This window comes from Hemitrygon akajei, unplaced genomic scaffold (genome assembly GCF_048418815.1).
Source record: "Hemitrygon akajei unplaced genomic scaffold, sHemAka1.3 Scf000125, whole genome shotgun sequence".
NCBI classification, from domain to species: Eukaryota; Metazoa; Chordata; class Chondrichthyes; order Myliobatiformes; family Dasyatidae; genus Hemitrygon; species Hemitrygon akajei.
The window spans coordinates 1,603,836-1,624,304 of NW_027332011.1; the positions used below are offsets into that span (position 1 = coordinate 1,603,836).

Consider the following 20,469-nt stretch of genomic DNA (forward strand, 5'->3'; position numbering starts at 1 on the left):
AGACCCAGAAGGAGACTGACCTAATGTCGACCATTAGGATGAGTATAGGTGGGTAAATAGGTTAGCACAGAGATCATGGGCCAAAGGGCAAAAATTCTATACTCTACAACGAATGGCTGTGTGACTTTAAATTAACTGTATGACGAGACTCCACAGACTCCCTCCACCAGCCATCCCCCTACCCATTTCATCACTCCACAGACAGGGGAAACATCCTCTTTTAATCCTGACTGCTGTGCCCTGAAAGAATTTTGTGTTTCCCTGAGATCTCCTCTCGTTCTTCTAAACAGGGAACAGAGAACAAAGAACAGTACAGCACAGGAACAGCCCCTTCATTCAATGTTCACATACATTTGTGAGTGTGAAGTCTGAAATTGGGAAATCAGAATCTGAAACAGGTTTATTATCACCGGCATGTGTCGTGAAGTTTGTTAAAATAGCAGCAGCAATTCATAATATCGAAGAAAAAAACAAAATAATAATAACAACAACAATAATAATAATAATAATAATAATAATAATAATAATAATAATAATAATAATAATAATAATAATAATAAATGATTTTCAGTACTGTATATTGAATAGATTATATGTGTGTGTGTGTGTCTGTGTGTAAGAAAGTGAAGTAGTGTCCAAGGGTCCAATGTCCGTTTAGGAAGAGGGGAAGAAGCTGTTTCTGAATCGCTGAGTCTGTGTCTTCAGTCTTTTGTACTTTCTACCTGATGGTAACAGTGAGGCTAGGGCAATTCCTGGGTGATGGAGGTTAATAGTGCATCTGACTTTCTGCGACACCACTCCTTGAAGATGCCCTGTGTTCTGTGTAGGCTAGTACCGAAGATGAAGCAGACTAAGTTTAAAGTTTTCTGCAGCTTTTTCGGTCCTGTGCAGTTGCACCAACCCCACCACCACCCCACCACACCAGACAGTGATGCAGCCTCTCAGAATGCTCTCTACGGTACAACTATGGATGTTTTTGAGTGTATGTGTTGACATTCCAAATCCCTTCAAACTTCTAATGAAGTGTAGCCGATGCCTTGCCTTCGTTATAACCGCATCAGTATGTTGGGAGCAGGTTAGGTTCTCATTGGTCTTGACACCCAGGGACTTGAAAGTGTTCACTCTCTCCAATTCTGATCACTCTACGAGGATTGGTATGTGATCCGTCGTCTTAACCTTTCTGAACTCCACAATCATCTCTTTCATCTTACTGACGTTGAGTGGGAGGTTGTTGTTGCGACACCACTCCACTAGTTGGCGCAACACGCTCCTATACGCCCTCTCATCACCATCTGAGATTGAGATAAGGATCCCTTATTTTCCTGAACTCCATGGCCAGCAGCCTCTAATTAGAATAGTGAAGAATTTGTAGGGAACCTTGAGCAACACAGGTCCTGATGAAGGGATTCAGCCTGAACCGTCGACTGTTAACTCTTTTCCGTAGATGCTTCGTGGCCTGCTGAGTTCCTCCGGCAATATGTGTTTGTTGTTCTGCATTAATTATACTCAATTTGTTGCCGTCCACAGCTGCCTGTGGCAGATTCACTATCCTGTGGCTAAAGGAATTCCTCCTCATCTCTATTCACAATGGACAGCCCTCCAGTCATCCATGATAGGAAACATCCTCCTGACATCAACTCGATCCTGATAGGCTTCAGGGTGATCAGGCCGAGACCCTTCATCGGGACCTGTGTTGCTTGGATTCCAGCATCTTCAGATTTTCTTGAGTTCTGTATATAAAGCGGAAGTTCGTAGGTTCTTGATAGTCAGGGGAGGAGGCATAAGAATGGCACTGAGAGGGATAACTGATCAGTCATCCTGATATTGTCCCTGCGAGACATTTCTGCCATCGTATTTCAACCATCCTGCACCACAAAACAATTCTGTTTGGCCATCCAATTCTCTGCCGTATCTGCATGTTAATCCTGCTGTATCTGCAGTTATTTCCATACAAGAACACCCAGGTCCCTCTGAACATTTCACTCTGACCTCATGTAATATGTGCTCTTCATTTCTACTTCCCTTCCCGGAACCGATGATCTCACAGAGCCATCAAAGGCTCTTCAAATGACAAGTCATTCAGTCCAGGAATCATTTTCACGAACGTCCTTTGAACCTTCTCCTGTTTCAGCACATCCTTCCGGAGATGACTGGATCGAAACGGTTCACAACGCTTGACGTGAAACCTCAGCAGTGTTTTATAAAGCCTCAACATTAAATTCTTGCTTTTTATATTCTAGTCCTCCTGAAATTAATGGAAGCATCGCGTTTGCCTCCGTCACGACTGACTCAACCTGCAACAAAGCTTTAGAGAATCCTGCACTTGGACCTCCAAGTCCCTCAGCACCTCATTTGTTGTTGGATATTTGGTCATCCACTTCCCGACAATGTATTTCATCCGTCACTTCTTTGTCCATTCTCCTCATCGGTATACGTCCTTCCGCGGCTTTCTGTCTCCTCAAACTTTCTGAAGTCTACCCACTTGACCACAAAGCCATCAAGGATTTCAGCAAAGGCGAGGAAATCTGCAGATGCTGGAAATTCAAACAACAACACACACAAAATGCTGGTAGAACACAGCATAAGGATGAAGAGGTCAATACTCCCCAATGCCATTAGGCTTTACAATTCAACCGCCAGGACTTAAGAACTTTTTAAAAGCTATTATTAATGCTTTTTGAGAGAGTGATTTAGATGCATATCATATTTTTACTGAGTTAAGTATTGTATGTAATTAGTTTTGCTACAATAAGTGTATGGGACATTGGAAAAAAATGTTGAATTTCCCCATGGGGATGAATAAAGTATCTATCTATCTATCTATCTATCTATCTATCTATCTATCTATCTATCTATCTATCTATCTATCTATCTATCTATCTATCTATCTATCTATCTATCTATCTATCTATCTATCTATCTATAAATGGGGAAGGGGTTCTACAGACTGAGTATATAGAGTTTGGAAATAGGGTGAAGAGAAGGATATACAAGTTCATAATTTCTGGTTTACTCCCAGTGCCATGGGGTAGTGTAGCTAGAAATGGGATGATAGCACAACTGAATAAGAAATTAGGAGATGGTAAAGGGGGCAGTGTTTTAATCTTCGATCAATGGAACATATTTCTGGGCAAGTGCGACCTGTAGAAGAGGGACGGTTTGCAGCTGATCTGGAGGGGCACTAATATGCTGGACGGGACGTTGGCTAATGCTACTCGGGAGGATTAAACTGGTATTGCAGGGGGCTGGGAATCGGAACACCAGGTCACTTAATGAAGGACTGGACACAAAGTTAGTTATCGGTGAAAGTACGGGCAGGCAAAATCAAATAAATAGCTATGATAAGATATATAGTTTGTGTAATACACTCCTGGGCAAGGTGTGTAGTTCAATGCAGGGAATATTATGGGTAAAGGTGACGAACACAGAACATGGATCAGTGCATGGAGCTACAATGCTGTGGTCATTACAGAGACTTGGTTGATAGATGGGCAGGGATGCGTGAAGTTTTTCAAAAGCTGGAGAAGGAAGTAAAAGAGGTGTGAGTTGCACTACGAATCAGGGAGGATATCACAGCCGCACTCAGGGAAGACATAGTGGAGGGTTCAGACACTGAGTCCATTAGAGTAGAACTCAGGAACGGAAAGGTTGCAATCTAGCTAATGGGATTGTACTACTGCCTGCTGTTGGATAATGAGTCTATTCAGATGTCCTCTCAGTGGGTGAGCTGTAAGGTGACGGAGACCACAACTCCTTCACTTCCAAGATAGCTGCAGATAAGGATAGGATATTTGTAAACTGAAAAACGGCAAATTACGGGGATATTACGCAGAAACTAAGAACAGTTAATTGGAAATAACTTCTCTTCTGGCAAATCCACATCGGTCATGTGTAGTTTCTATATAATTCTGGAGAAGGATAGGTCTGGACCCATGGTTGAAATGTTTGATTGGAGAAAAGCTAACTTTGAGGAGACGCGAAAGGATTTAGAAGGAGTGGAATGGGACAATTCGTTTTATGGGAAGGATGTAATAGAGAAATGGAGGTCATTTAAAGGTGAAATTTAAAGGTACTGAATCTTTATATTCCTGTTAGGTTGAAAGGAAAGGTTCAAAGTTTGAGAGAGCCGTAGTTTTCAAGGGATATTGGAAAATTGGTTCGGAAAAAGAAGAGATCTACAATAAATAGAGGCAGCATGGAGTAAATGAGGTGCTCGAGGAATATAAAGAATGTAAAAAAGAATCTTAAGAAAGAAATTAGAAAAGCTAAAAGAGAATATGATGTTGTTTTGGCAAATAAAGTGAAAAAAATCCATAGGATTTCTACAGTTATATAAATAGCAAAAGAATAGTGAGGGATAAAATTGGTCCCTTAGTGAATCAGAGTGGACAGCTATGTGTAGAGCCAAAAGAGATGGGGGAAATTTTGAACGATTTCTTTTCTTCGGTATTCACTAAAGACAAAGATATTGAATTCTGTAAGGTAAGGGAAACAAGTAGTGTAGTTATGGAAAATATGGTGATTAAAGAAGAGGAAATACTGGCACTTTTATAGAATATAAAAGTGGATAAGTCTCCGGAACCTGACAGGATATTCCCTATGACCTTGAGAGAAGTTAGTGTAGAAATATTTCACAGGGGCTCTGACTGAAATATCTCAAATCCCATTAGAAACAGGAATGTACCAGTTGCGCTGAATTCAAATGGTGTGTTGGAAATATTTTATAAATAGGAGGGAATCTATTGACTCCAGTGAAGTTTACTGCTTCGGTATTTCATCGGTTTCGTTATCAGGGCCCCCATAAACACTCGGGGCTCCCATTCTCACAGTTTTCAGTCGGTGGCCCCCTTCAATTGTGCCAGGGCCCCCAAGGGAGCCATATGGATCCCGTTGAGAATAGATGATGTACACCATTTATAGGTGCCTTTGAGCTAGATAATCGCGATAAGCTGACTGCAGGGAACTCTCATTGGATAATTCTCAAACTGAATTGTACGCAGAGAGTAGGAATTTCAAATATGGGTGCCTTGGGAATGACCAGGACACACAGTAACGTTCCCACTGTGGTCAGTGTGAAGGCTCCAGAGGCAACATTATCATCATGGTCAACGGTGCGCGTGGAATAGTAATGACTTCGGCAGCTTGGCGGCAGTGATATCATCATCTCAGTTCAGTGAGCTGAGATCCAGAGAAGCAATGACGGCATCAGAGTGGTCAGTGACGTGCTTTGAAAATACAGACCATTTTGCATATTGAATACAAGAGCCCGTAACCGTTCTGACGTTCCCGCTTCACACTCAATGTGTCTGTTCGTGTCCGCTGTCTTGCAGTTCCAATCCAGGAAGAGGTTCTCCAGGAGGTCAGAGAGAAGAGTCTGAATGTGACTAATGGAGAATTTGGGCGGATTCATCAAGTCTGTGTTTCACATCCTTCCCCATCTGCAGAGAAATCTTCGTTGGAATTTTTACTCCTATCAGAACAACAAATATAATTATTACAAAACCTTTAATAATAATGTGTCCCATATGAATTTTATACCAACATGTGGTGTATCCCGTATTTCTGCATGTGCTGAACTACAACGGGTTAAGAACATCTATTTCTGACTGTAATTAATCAGATTTGTGATGCGCAATAATTCTCTTTGTTGTGCACAGCCTGCTCGGAACAACATCAACCTGAACGTTTATTTGCAGCACTATTCACAATATTGTTGAGTGTTTAACTACGTTATACGTATGTTTACCTCCATGCGGGATGTTTTAACAATTATATTTATTTATTCTGTTCTTGGCAGTTTGCGAGATCAGAAAAAGAAGCAGCTGTGTAAAGCTGTAAGTGACGGAGGCTCGATATTTTTATGTTCCCCAGTGTGTTTCATTATCTGCATCATTGAACACAAGCTGCACCTCTTTTCATATTGTAGGTTCTTTTTCCACTACTCCACGGACAATGTCCGGAATTATTTCTGTGTAGGTAGACCTAATAGAATAGACGTAAGGCGCTCCCTCCCACCACTAGCCTACAGGTTACACCTGAGCATGCTGTAGCCCCTGCTTACTGATGTACACTGGATATGGTGGAAGACCTTGTAGCAGAGTCACAGACTGACTGTGTTGCCTGCCTATGCCCGGGTTCGGGTCGCCTTATCTGCCCTGTAGAGGAACTTGCAGTGGGAGGTGCATGTGGGTACGAACAACATAGGTAGAACGAGGAAAGAGGGTTTTTGCATTACCACCTGAGCGACATGCAAATTGGCATAGGGTCCGGTAGATTGGAGAGTTAAATACCGGTTAATGAAGGTTATTATAGATTACAGGGAGACACTGATCATTTGGGGAAGAGGCCACAGAGTGACAAATGGATTACAATACAGATATGCACTTTCTGATGCGGCTGATGAGAGCTGGACTGTGCACATCTCTACTCACATCATTCTACAGGGATACAGTCGGCTACATCAAGCCTCAGTGTGGCCCTCAGCATGTACTGCCGCAGCCTGAAATGTGGTAGTAGGAGACAGGGGGAAAAGGGCTAGCTTGATGTTTCGCGGGATATTAACACAGAGCACTTTAACGGCGGTATGCAAAATTATGCAGGGTTTAGATAGGGTGGGTGAATGCATTGTATTGTGAGAAACGTGTTTGATCTTACAGCTATTGCAGGGAGATGGTTGCAGATGGTATCCGGGAGAGGGACCTCAGTGTTCCAGCACTGTCCGAAGCCCGGATGCAAATGGAATAGAGTTGGACATCCTAACTCCAGCAATCCAGTCCCACAAAAACCCTGAGCCACAGAAGCTCCAAAGTCTTCATCTCTGAGAAAGGATGTATCCACCACGAAGACTGGCTGCACCTGGGGACAGTGTGAAAGACTGGCACAGCACAGAGAACTCGGGGCAGTGGTCTGTGCCCCAGTGGGCATGATGTGCGAAACTGACCACCGTCTGACTGAGAGACATAGAGCAACTGATTTCTATTTAATCTCTGCCCTCTCACAATCTGGTGCCCTGCAGTAGCGGATTCCACATCCCTGTTAAAAAAAAGTTTCTATGCATCCACACTATCTGCAAACTTCCTTGATTCATACATCTCTATAATATTGCCCCTCGTTCTCCCACATTCGAAGAAAAACACAATCCTAAACTGCTCATAACTCAGTCATTTGTGACCCAACAATGACCTTTTAAACTTCCCCTGATTATTTCCAGCTTAATGACATCTTTCCTGAGACAGTGTGACCAAAACTAAACACGATATTGCAATGTAAACTCACATCTTATACAACTGCAACATAACACCCCGACCACTATCCTCTGTGGATTGACTGATGAAGGCCAGTGTCCAAATGTTTCATCATTTACTTGTCAGTCTTTGACCCAATTTGAAACCCTATCAGCTCATTGAGTGAAAGGCAACTTACGTTTGATTAACATGAAGAGAATTAGTCTAGATGCTAGAAAGGAACCTATAGATGTGGTTGGGTTTTCAGAATGCATCTAATAAGGTGCCACTTGAAAGGCTGATGCACAACACCAGAAATCACAAGACGAGTTCACAGGAATAGAAGACTGGTTTTTACATAGAAGACAGAGACTCAGTTATCAGATTTGTTTCCGGATTGGAGGATGTAACTACTGGAATATCCCATGGATCTAATCCACCCTCAGTTACATACTATCAATATTAAAATTTTGGTGGAGTGGGCGGAAGTTGGGTTGGGAATGGGTTTTCTAAGGGAGCAGGGGTAAGTTGAGGGCCGTCAATTACTCACAATCGATATAAATTACCCGGACGAGGGGACAGAGTGTGAGGTGTCCAAGGGTGTCTGTCAATGACATAGGATGTGGTGGGGGTAATGTTGTGATGGGACATTTGGTCTCTGCCACAGGATATAGAGACGCTGTGTAAAAGAGAGAATACTTGGAAAATTGAGTTTAATGCGGTAAACAGCGGTGGCGTGTTCAGTGATGGAAAGAATCAAAACGCGGACTATTATTTATATGGAGAGTAACAGCACATGATTCAAGTACAGAGGGCTCCAGGTGTTCTCTTGTACAAGTTACACACAGACAGCAGACAGGTGCATAGAACGGTTGATGGACATTTATCTCTGTGTGATTCGTGCGGAGAGACGGAGACGTGTCGTTACAGTGTCAGACAAGTGCACAGCGATGGAGTTTGGGAAGGTAAAGCAGGCCATGACATACGCAATGTCATGTGAAGTGTTAGTGAACAGAGAGATCTTGGGATACAAGTACATAGTTCCCGAAAAGTCATAGCACAGATTGTCATGGTTATGAAGTAGGTGAACAGCATGCCTCCCTTTGGCAGCAGAGAAGTTGCATTACAGTTGCACAATATATTAATTAAATCACAGCTGCAGTAACCTGTGCAATTCTGGTCAGCAAAATAAGGAAGAAGTGATTAAGCTGGAAAGGTGAAGAAAAGATTCACAGAAATGTTGCCTGGACTGGGGTCTTGTGTGACAAGTAAAGATCAGACACTCTGGGGCTGCTTTCGCTGGTGAGAAGGAGGCTGAGGGAGGACCTGACCGAAGTTTATAAAACTATGCAATTGTAGATAAGCGAAACAGTCAGAGTCACTTTCCCAGGTGAAAATGTCAAATTCAAGAAGGCTGCCTTTACAGTGACAGGGTGATCATTTAAAGATGGTGAACATTGCAAGTGGTAGATCAGTTTTATTTACAGAGTGGTGGGGCCCGGTATGGGCTGCCATGGGGAGTGATGGAAGCAGAGATGATAGTGACATTGACGGGAGAGAAGTGATTCCGTTTAATGTGGCATTGTGTTCAGCACAGACATCGTGGGAAGAAGGATCTGTTCCTATACCGCACTGTTCAGTGTTCTGAGTGAGCCTCAGTGACAGAAAACTATTTAACAGGGGGCACCGACAGGTGTGTCTGTGGCAGCTAGTCGGATCCTCAAGAGTGCTAGAGAGCAGACAGACCAAGGATTACAAGTACATAGTGCTCTGGAAGTGTAGATAGGGTAGTGCAGAAGGCATTCATCAGTTAGAGTTTGGAGTACAGGAGATGGGACTTCATGTTGTGAGAGTACAGAGCATTGGTGAGACCACAATGTATAGTGGGAAGTTCTGGTAGCTCATTTATAGGATGAAATTCGCTAAGCTGGGAAAGGACAGAATGTTTTGAAAGGGGAAAGATCAAATGGGAAACTCGGGCAACTTCTTCCACACAGAGAGTGGTGGGTGTATGGTACCAGCTGCCAGAAGAAGCTGCAGAGGAGACACAATCACAATGTTTAGCAGACATTCGGACAGGTGAATGGATCGGACAGGTTGAGAGGGAAATGAACCAAACACAGGTTGAATGGAACTCTGGGATACACACCGTGGTCAATATGGCCGCGTTTTTGTCCTGTGCATTTCTATAGCTGAGTGGAAGATGGACAGCGCTAGAGATTCCTCACTCCAGGTGTAGATGGTTCACATGTGACTAGGGGGGAATGTAAAAGATGCAAAAAAGTTTCTCCCCACACGTCCTTTACATCATTCTCCTCTCACCACAGATCAACTCCATCTAGTTTTAGATGGCCTTTGTTGTGAAAAAGACTGCAGCCATTCACTTTATCAGCCATGTCCTTCAGAGTTTATACACTTCTATACGCTCAACACTCAGCTTTCTACATTCCGGGAGCACAGACCGAGGCTTTCCAGTCTCTCCTTGTAACTCAGTCCCAGTCGCTCCTTGTGAATCTTTACTGCACCCTCTCCAGCTGAATCACATCCTTTCTGTTGCTGGGCAACAATCCAAGTACGGTCTCAACAAAATATTATATAGTTTTGAGGATACATCCTAACTCTTGTATTCAGTGCCCTGACGGATGAAGGATTCATGCCAGAGGATTTCTTCACCATCCTGTTTACACTGCCACCAGTTTCAAAGACCCACAGACTCATGACCATTCATCTAAATAAATAAGTGAAGAAGTATAATGTTTTGGTGTTATTAATTTAATTGGCTACTCTTTATCTAGTTTTAGGACTTAGGTGAAGATCTGATCACATGTAGATCATTTTCATGCAGAAATAGAGAAGATGCTACAGAATTCACAAATTTCTCTCACATCTGTATCTGTGTTGTGAGGCATTTGCCACTCTGGCCCTCTTCCCTAACTGATCAGGATCTCCATGCGAATATTATTCACTATCAACAACATGTCCAAACTTACTGATGAAGTCTTTTGCAATTGCATGCAAATACATTGTTAAAATAATGAACAACAAGACTCACAGCTCTGCCCTCTGGAGCACATCACTAATCCCCAGCCTGCATTCTCAGAAACAGTTTTATTCACCTCTGTTAATAAGATTTTGTAAATCTACTAAAACCTCTGTAGATCCATCAACCACAACTTCCTGCAAACAAAGCCACGCTGACTCCTGCTAATCAGACACTGTCCATCCAAATACAGGTGATTCCTGTCCCCCAGAATCCCCTCCAGTAGCGTCCGAACTACTGAAGTCAGGCTGACTGACCTGCAGTTAGTCAGCTCCATCTTGGGTCCGAGCCTCCGTAGTATCCAAGACATCGTCAGGTAGTGATGCATCAGAAAATTGACGTCAATAATGCAGGACTTCCACCACCCAGGACATGCCCTCTTCTCACTGTTAACGGCAAGAAAGAAATACAGAAGCCTGAAAGCGCACACTCAGTGATTCAGGAACAGCTTCTTCCCCTCTGCCATCCGATTCCTAAATGGACATTGTATCCATGAACACCACCTCACTTTTATAATATATATTATTTTTGTATTTGCAGCATATTTCATCATTTAAATATGCATATATACTTACTGTTATTGTTTTACTTGTTTTGTTTTTTCCCTTTCTATGTTTTCATGTATTGGATGAAACTGCTGCTGGTAAGTTAACAAATCAGAATCAGGTTTATTACCGCTGGCATGTGTCGTGGAATTTGTTGGCTTAGCAGCAGCAGTTCACTGCGATACATAGTATGGAAGGAGAAAAAATAAAATAATAATAACAATTATAGTGTCCAAGGTTTCAATGCCCATTCAGGAATCGGATTGTAGAGGGTATTTCCAAATTTCACAACACATACAGGTGAGAAAAAAAACCCGGTTCTAATTCTGATACAAGTGATTCTTGATCAGCTTGTTGAGTAGGCTGAGGAATGGCAAATGGTGTTCAGTCCAGATGAGTCAGGTGTGGCAATTTGTGAAGTCATGTCAGAGAAGGACATTGTGATCTCAACACTGTCTGTCACAGATCATTACTCCCCTCCATTGACTCCAGCTGCATTTCTAGCTGCCCCTGGAAAGCAGTTAACATAAACAAAGACCCTTTCCACCCCGTCATTCTGTCTTCTCACACCTTCCATTGGGCAGCAGACATAAAGGATTGAGAACACACAGCACCAGGATCAAGGACAACATCGCTCCTAATGTTTCTTAATTGTACGCAGGATTTTTTGTATTTTACAGCACTTTATAAAGTATGCATACCCACTTTCGAAGTTTTCATGTTTTATCGTTTTACAACATTCATCCACAGTGGTTTAATTTGGCTTTTTGACACTGAATAACAGAAAGACGATTTCGTGTCAAAATGAAAGTGATGTCTAAAAAGTGATATTCACCCCTTTAATATGACAAACCAAATAGTCACTGGTGCATTCAATTTGTTTTAGAATTCATATAATTAGTTAAATGGAAATCACCGTGTGTAGTCTGTATGCTTCAATTAAATGTCGTAAAAATGCCAATTGCTTTGCGTCAGTGTCTTATGTTCTCTTCCATTTTTATACTCCATGAGCACCTCATTTGTTCCGGCCTGCTTATACCTGCAGTGAACCTCCTTTTATATCTTCACCAGGGCCTCAACATCTAAAAGGACCGAAGATGCCTACATCTTTCAACTTTACCTTTTATTCAGTCACACATATATAAGAATATTAGCCCCAAAGTTACACTTTTTGAAGCTTCCCACTTCCCAAGTTCACATTTGCCAGAAAACAACCTGAACTAATCCACACTTGACAGATTACTTCTGATTCCATTAAAATTGACCTTTCTCCAAGTTAGAATCTCACCCCGTACAGCAGACCTAACTTTATGCGTATTTACCGTGAAACAAATGACCTTGTGATCACTAGATGCAAAGTGTTCTCTACACAAACTTTTGCCACTGCCCTCTCTCATTCTCTAATCGCAGATCAAGTATCGCACTCTGTACAGTTGTAGTTATTTCCATGTTCATAACAAAATTGAATCTAACTCAGTTCCTCAATGGCCTGCCAAATATCAGTCAAAGAACTATTTCGGAATGCCACCGAATAATTGGTCTCTGGATATGTCCATCTATTCCCATTCACGCACAGTGACCTCATAGTCTGACGATTCTGGCCACAAACCCATCAAATGCGTCATCCAAGTCACTGAGAGTCAGGTTAAAAAGAAATGGTCCCAGCACAGTCACTCTAGAAAACCATGAGTTACTGGAAGTCAACCAGAAAGGTTTTAGTTTGTTCCCAGTCTCTGTGATAGACAGCAGCTGACAGATGTGTGTAAGGGGACATTTTGGGACCTGCACAGAAGGGACGATTTGCACCTGAACTGCATGGGAACTAATATCCCACTATAACACCAACCTTATGTTTCTTGCGATCTGCGACCACTCTGCAAATTTGTTCCTTTAAATCCGTCGGGGTGTTGGGCTCTCTGTAATACAGCCCCATGAACAAGGTCATAGCTATTTTTTTTATTCATCAGTTCCACGCAAAACGCATCATTAGACGATTTTTCCAGTCTGGCCTGACTGCATTGCCATGGACTCCAATCTTGCTAGGAATTTCCAAATACATCATATCTACTGCATCTCTTTTGTCTAGATAGATAGATAGATAGATAGATAGATAGATAGATAGATAGATACTTTATTCATCCCCATGGGGAAATTCAACATTTTTTCCAATGTCCCATACACTTGTTGTACATACAATACTTAACTCAGTAATAATATGATATGCATCTAAATCACTAACTCAAAAAGCATTAATAATAGCTTTAAAAAAAAAGTTCTTAAGTCCTGGCAGTTGAATTGTAAAGCCTAATGGCATTGGGGAGTATTGACCTCTTCATCCTGTCTGAGGAGCATTGCATCGACAGTAACCTGTCGCTGAAACTGCTTCTCTGTCTCTGGATGGTGCTATGTAGAGGATGTTCAGGGTTTTCCATGATTGACCGTAGCCTACTCAGCGCCCTTCGCTCAGCTACCGATGTTAAACTCTCCAGTACTTTGCCCACGACAGAGCCCGCCTTCCTTATCAGCTTATTAAGACGTGAGGCGTCCTTCTTCTTAATGCTTCCTCCCCAACACGCCACCACAAAGAAGAGGGCGCTCTCAACAACTGACCTATAGAACATCATCAGCATCTCACTGCAGACATTGAATGACGCCAACCTTCTAAGGAAGTACAGTCGACTCTGTGCCTTCCTGCACAAGGCATCTGTGTTGGCAGTCCAGTCTAGCTTCTCGTCCAACTGTACTCCCAGATACTTGTAGGTCTTAACCTGCTCCACACATTCTCCATTAATGATCACTGGCTCCATATGAGGCCTAGATCTCCTAAAGTCCACCACCATCTCCTTGGTCTTGGTGACATTGAGACGCAGGTAGTTTGAGTTGCACCATATCACAAAGTCCTGTATCAGTTTCCTATACTCCTCCTGTCCATTCCTGACACACCCCACTATGGCCGTGTCATCAGCGAACTTCTGCACATGGCAGGACTCCGAGTTATATTGGAAGTCAGATGTGTACAGGGTGAACAGGACCGGAGAGAGTACGGTTCCCTGTGGCGCTCCTGTGCTGCTGACCACTGTGTCAGACCTACAGTCTCCCAACCGCACATACTGAGGTCTATCTGTCAAGTAGTCCACTATCCAATCCACCATGTGAGAGTCTACTCCCATCTCCGTTAGTTTGTGCTTTAAGATCTTGGGCTGGATGGTGTTAAAGGCACTAGAGAAGTCAAGGAATGTAATCCTCACAGCACAACTGACCCCATCTAGGTGAGAGAGTGATTTGTGCAGCAAATACGTGATAGCATCCTCCACTCCCACCTTCTCCTGATACGCAAACTGAAGCGGATCCCGGGCGTGCCTGGTTTGTGGCCTCAGATTCTGTATTATCAGCCGCTCCATGAGCTTGTAATTACTTCAGAAATTGTAGTAGGTCTTTATCAGGCTGGATTTTCCTTTCAGGAACCCATGCTGCCTTTGGCCTATCTCGTCATGTGCCTCCAGGTACTCCATGATCTTATCCCTAACAATCGTTCCCAACAAGTTTCTAAACACTGATGTCAGGCTAATGGGTCTGTAGTTTCATTTATGCCGCCTTCCACCCTTCTTAAATAGCAGAGTAACATTTGCAATTTTCCAGTCATCTGGTACTTCGCCAGAACCTATCGATTCTGGAAAGATCATTATTAACGCCTCCGCAATCTATCAGCTACTTGGTTCAGATCCCGAGCGGGACAAGGTGCCGGACATGAGGCTGCTTAACAAACAGGGACGATTCCAGCATTGTCTGACTAGCAGAATGCAAAGTGTTTGAAGTAAGGGAGCCTTTTCTCGTTTCAACTGTCGTGACTGGTGTTTTTCCACAGACGTCTGTGTTGGGACCGATCGCTGTTACATTCTATGTCAGTGAATTAGATGACGGCTTTGTCGCAGGGTTTGCGGACGATATGAAGATCGGTGAAGGTGCAGGGAGCTTTGTCGCAGGGTTTGCGGACGATATCAAGGTCGGTGAAGGGGCAGGTAGCTTTGTCGCTGGGTTTGCGGACGAGATGAAGGACGGTGAAGGGGCAGGTAGCGTTGTCGCAGGGTTTGTGGACGATATGAAGGTCGGTGAAGGGGCAGGTAGCTTTGTCGCTGGGTTTGCGGACGATATGAAGGACGGTGAAGGGGCAGGTAGCTGTGTCGCAGGGTTTGCGGACGATATGAAGGTGGGTCAAGGGGCAGGTAGCTTTGTCGCAGGGTTTGCGGACGATATGAAGGTCGATGAATGGGTTGGTAGCTTTGTCGCAGGGTTTGCGGACGATATAAAGGTCGGTGAAGGGGCAGGTAGCTTTGTCGCAGGGTTTGCCGAAGGTATGAAGGTCGGTGAATGGGGCAGATAGCTTTGAGGAAGCAGAGAGGCTGCAAAGGGACTCAGCCACCTGAGGAAATAGAGGAAAGAAATGGCGAATGGAATACAGTGCCAGGACGTGTATGGAGATGCACTTTAAAAGAGAGCCCAATGATCCAAAAATCTGAAGCTCTCTCGTCTGCACCAGCCCCATCGCCACACGTTAAACTATATAATCTTCATACTTCTGATTTCACTGGTACTGTGGCATGGGTAGCAATCCTAAGGACACAGCCCTGTAAATCCCGCCATTTAACTTTGCGCACATCTCCCTGAACTCACTTTGAAGAATATTGACCCTCTTCCTACCCATGACATTGGTACCTATATGGACCACAGCATCCAGCTGCTCAGCCTTAACAAGACCATAAGATTCTGGAGCAGAATCGGGAAATTTGACCCATAAAGTCCGCGTTTTCATCGTGGCTGTTCCATGTTCCCTTTCAGCCCCCATCTCCTGCCCTCTCACCGTCGCCCTTCCTGCCCTGACTAAACAGGAATTTATCAACCTCTGCCTTAAATACACCGAATGACGTCTCTGGCAAAGAATAGAACAGATTGACAACCGTGGCTGACAAGAGAAGTCGAAGCCAGCATCAGACAGGGAATAAAATACAACAAAAATAATTCCAGCAGTAGCTGACTAGCAGGCGACGAAGGATGGGAAGAGAGGGGCCTTTTCCGGCTGGCTGCCAGTGAGAAGTGTTGTTCGACAGACGACTGTGTTGTGATAATTCTTTCACGTTATATGTCAATGATTTGGATGATCTAATTGATGGCATTCTTGCAGCGTTTGCAGACAATACGGAGATTGGGTGGAGCGACAGATAGTTTTAAGGACGGAGCGAGGCTGCAGAAAGACTGACAGATGAGGAAAATGGACAAAGAAGTGGCAGATGGAACGCAGTGCCAGGAAGTGTATGGTCATTCACACTTGTAGAGGAAATGAAAGGGGTTGAGTACTTTCTAAGTGGAGAGAAAATGCAAAACACGGACAAGCACAGAGAACTGGGACTCGTTGTGCAGGATTCCCTCAAGGTTATTATAGAGTTCCAGTGTGTGATGAGGAAAGAAAAGGCGATATTAGCATTTATTTGATGGTAGCTACAATGCAAGAGCAAGGATGTAATGTAGCGGCTTTATAAAGTGCTGGTGTGGCCTCAACCGGAGTATTGTGAACAGGTTTAGACCGTTTATCTTCAGAAGAATGTGTTGAAACTGGAGAGGGTTCAACGAGGTTCACGAACATGATTCCAGGTTCGATGGCTTTCGGTCTGCATTCACTGGGATTCAGAAGAATGAGGGGTGACCCGATTGAAACCTATCGAATGGTGAAAGCCTCTGACGATAAGCCAGGAAAGTAGAGGCGGATGAGCCTGAGACAAGCGGTTAACTTATTGTCAGACATACTAAGGGACAGGATATAGAAGTATTTCAATGGTATCAAATGTTTCAAATGTGTAGTTAATGTAAGAGAAATGTATACAACATAAATCCTGAAATTCTTCTCTTCGCAACCATCCACGAAAACAGAGGAGTGTCCCAAAGAATGAATGACAGTTAAATGCCAGCACCCCAAATTCCCCCAGTTGACCCCACCCACGTATAAACAGGTAGCAAAGCAACCATCTCCCCCCCCACCCACCAGTTAACGAAAGCATCGGCGCCCTTCCACCGAGCACTGAAACGTGCAGCAAAGGCGTCAATAGGGACACAGACTTGCAGAACCCACAAAGACTACACGGTTCTCCCGGGTAATTCAACATATCCGGTAACCACTCACTCTCCTCTCTCTCTCCTCTCTCTCTCTCTCTCCCTTCTCCATCTCTCTCTCTCTCTCTCTCTCTCTCTCTCTCTCTCTCTCCTCTCTCTCTCGTCTCTCTCTCTTCTCTCTCTCTCTCTCAATCTCTCTCTCCTCTCTCTCTCCTCTCTCCGTTCTCCTCTCTCTCTCTCTCTCGTCTCTCGTCTCTCTCTCTCCTCTCCTCTCTCTCTCTCTCTCTCTCTCTCCTCTCGCTCTCACTCTCTCTAATAAGGGAAAAATGGGTGTGCCCGTTTCACAAACACAGGATGGACATCACAAACAGGTGTTAAATGTCTGTTGTGTTGCTTGTTCCGAGCTCTGTGCCCGAGGAACTCGGGTCTCCGGGCACTCGGCCAGCAGCTAGCTCGCTGCTTTCGATCTTCCGTCTCCCACGACGCACCGATTTCCTGCAACACCCACCGACCTCAACTCCACCCGCCTCCAGAGCCACGAAATCCCGGAATACTGAAAGCGCGCTGGTGTCTTAGCCCTTGTCCTTGGTATATCGAATAACGGCCAGTCGTCAGACTCCGAGAACGGGTCCGATTCCCGCAAAGAACCAAAGTCAGTTTGTAATTTCCAGGTCGGGGTCCTTCAAAAGAAATATGAAAGGGAAAAATAGAGATATTAAAATAGAACTAGAGCTCCTTCCGAAGTTGCAAACAAGGAGTCGCCGTTAGGCGCCATCGTCCTCCTCAGCTCCACGTAACTTGGGATTTCAATGGGGAATTTGGTAAACTGATTTGCAGATGACACCTGGATACAGAGCATGAGTGGCAGTGAGGCAGAATTATCAAAACTTGGAGATGGGTTTAGCAGCTGGATAAATGGGCTGACGGTTTTGCAGCTGGAATGTAATGAGGACCGATGTGAGGTGTTGCGCTTTGCCGGGAACAACAGGGTCGGACTCAGACAGTGACTGGTTGGGGATTGTGGTCTGCGGAGAGCAGAGCCATCCGGGAATACAGTTCCATAGTTCAGGGCAGGGTCATGAACAGAGCCTTTGGCACATTGGCCTTCATGAATCAAAGTACTGAGCACACGAATTGCAATGTTATGTTGAAGTTGTAAAGGACGTTACTGAGGACAATTCTGGAGTATTGTGTGCAGTTTGGATCATAGAAAGTATGACCCTACAGTACAATACAGGTCCTTCGGCCCACATAGCTGAGCTCAACCTGTCATTTCAATAGAGCTACTCAGGCTTACCCATAACCCTCTATTTTTCTAAGCTCCGTGCATCTATCCAGGGTCACCAATCTACACATAAGAAGTGTCAAGAACCTTGAACGATTAGAGCGAACATTTATAATGATGTTTCCAGGAGGTGAGGACCTGAATTGGAGAGAAAGATTCAAAGGGTTTTGTCGCACCGAAGCTGAGGCTTTTCCCCTCAGGCTGAGTGAGGCCTGAATAAGAGGTCATAAGTTCCGGGTAAAAGGAAAAAGGTTTAAGTGTAAAACGTGAAGGAACTTCTTTACTCAGAGGACAGTGTGAGTGTGGAATGAGACGCCAGTGGAAGTGGAGAAACGAGGTTCCATTGAGCCACTTGGACGGGTACATGGACGGGAGGGATGGTCCTGTGCCCGGCCGAACGGGCCGTCGGGAAACAGACTGTCACACTCTGGAGGAGACGATTGGTATGTTGATGTGTGAGGAGTTTGATACCTCTACATCGAATCCCTAAGAATCTTCTCCAGAAACGTGTCTACCCCCCCCTAACGTGACTCTATATTTTCCAGGATTATCCATCCCCGTTTTAAATAACAGAATAAGATCGATCAGCGCTTTTCTGAGATCTTACTCGTGTTACAGAGAACACAAATATTTTGGTCAAGTCACCAGTGATGTCATTTCCCGCCTCTCCCAATAATCTGCAGTATATCCTACCAGGCTCTGAGTAAATAATCCACCTTACTGCCTCTATAAGAGACAAAACACTACCTCCTTTGTGGTCCTGTACTGAGACAAATTTATAAGCAATGTGATGTGATTAAGTATACGATAAGAAAGGTTTAGTTAAAGACTCCTGCAGCAGGGAAAATAAACTTTTCAGCACCTGTGCCCATGTGACTATTCAAGCTGACTCATGCCCAGAGGAAATGGCTCTCACCGCAGGCAGATGGGATAATTTTGGTGGGCACCAGTGCAGCCTGGAAGGGCCACTCTCAATGCTGAAACTGCAGGGTTTTATCCAAACCCTTCGACATTATTCCTCTCAGGAGATTGTGCCTGACCTGGTATGTTTCTTAAACTGTTGCATTCTATACAAAGTATATTTTGTGCAGGAGGTCTCCACAGGAGATTCACCAGGAGTGTGGAGGATCGTAGTTCATAACTCCCAGAGTGCCTGCTGCCGGCTGGTGGCGCAATTTTCTCTGCATCGGCGGAGGCTGAGGGAGGTCTGACAAACGTCGCCGGAACAGACACTCGGAGATGTGGACGGAGAGCCACGCCCGTCCCTGTAGATGCCGCGGCCGGCGACCACCGACAGCAGCATCGCTGAACTCCGCCGTAGCGATAGAGCAGACAGGGAGGGTCTGAGTTTGGGGCAGAATTTCCACCAGACCTATCGTAGTTCAGACCCTTCACTGTCCCCTGCTGTCACTGGCAAAGGAACCTGTCGGTCAAATGAGATAATTAGTTAATGTGAATTTCAGTCATGGAGAGTCATTGGAGAGAGGTGGGAATGTGAAAACAGCAACTATGTTGCCTCAGGAAAATAGAGGCGGATCAGTTCAACAGGTTAAAGTACAGTTGGGTGTGTCTTATGCAGAGACCTTGCAAAAAGTTAAACCTGACTCTGACTGCTAAACTTAATAAAGTGTTCCGAGTCAGAGAATAGACTAGAGGGTCAGTGGATATATGTCGGCATCACAGTTCTCTCAGAAAAGATACTGTACAATGGATACAATGGAGTTTGGGATGTTTATAATGGATGTGGTGAATTGTAGTGTTCAGACATCTCGTCCTACTGGCAAAAACATAAAATGATTGTGAAAGCTGCAGAAAGGTATCTCGGTGTAACCGTTGTTATGTTGGAAGCTGTAAATGAAGATCTGATGGGTGGAGTATCTGCATCCTAGTCTATCCCAGCCTGATTTTTCATCCTCAACACATTGAGAAGTCTGTTGCTCATTTGTCAGAATCCCCCGATGGTTTGAGTATTCAGGAAAAGAGATTATTTTCACAGTTAAGTTTTTTCTGTGCAGGATTATATTGTCGTTTGGCGTGATTGGTCATTTGATAGAGAGGTAGAGCTGACAGTTTTATAAGGAAGGAGGCAGGATGTAGAGTTGTGAATGTGAATGAACCGTATGTGGGATTTGCCTTAGAAATATTTGATTCAGCAGATAGTTGTATTAAACTGAATATGGTTGACAACGCTTGTGGAAAACTTTCTACTGAGTTGTGAGAAAGTATATTTTGTTCTCGCTCACGAAGAGTTGTCTGCTGCTGAGATTTTAAAAC

General features: G+C 44.1%; 1 protein-coding gene across 1 annotated transcript in view; it reads left to right on the forward strand.

The window, feature by feature from the left end:
* The window catches only part of LOC140723680 (uncharacterized), a 39,842-nt gene extending 22,356 nt beyond the window's left edge, over nt 1-17,486 (forward strand). The window contains exons 3-5 of the mRNA XM_073038243.1: nt 5,331-5,413; nt 14,674-14,792; nt 17,315-17,486. Of these exons, the coding sequence (XP_072894344.1) occupies nt 5,331-5,413; nt 14,674-14,792; nt 17,315-17,486 (374 nt within the window). The remainder of the gene's footprint in view (nt 1-5,330; nt 5,414-14,673; nt 14,793-17,314) is intronic.
* The last annotated feature ends 2,983 nt before the right edge of the window (nt 17,487-20,469 follow it).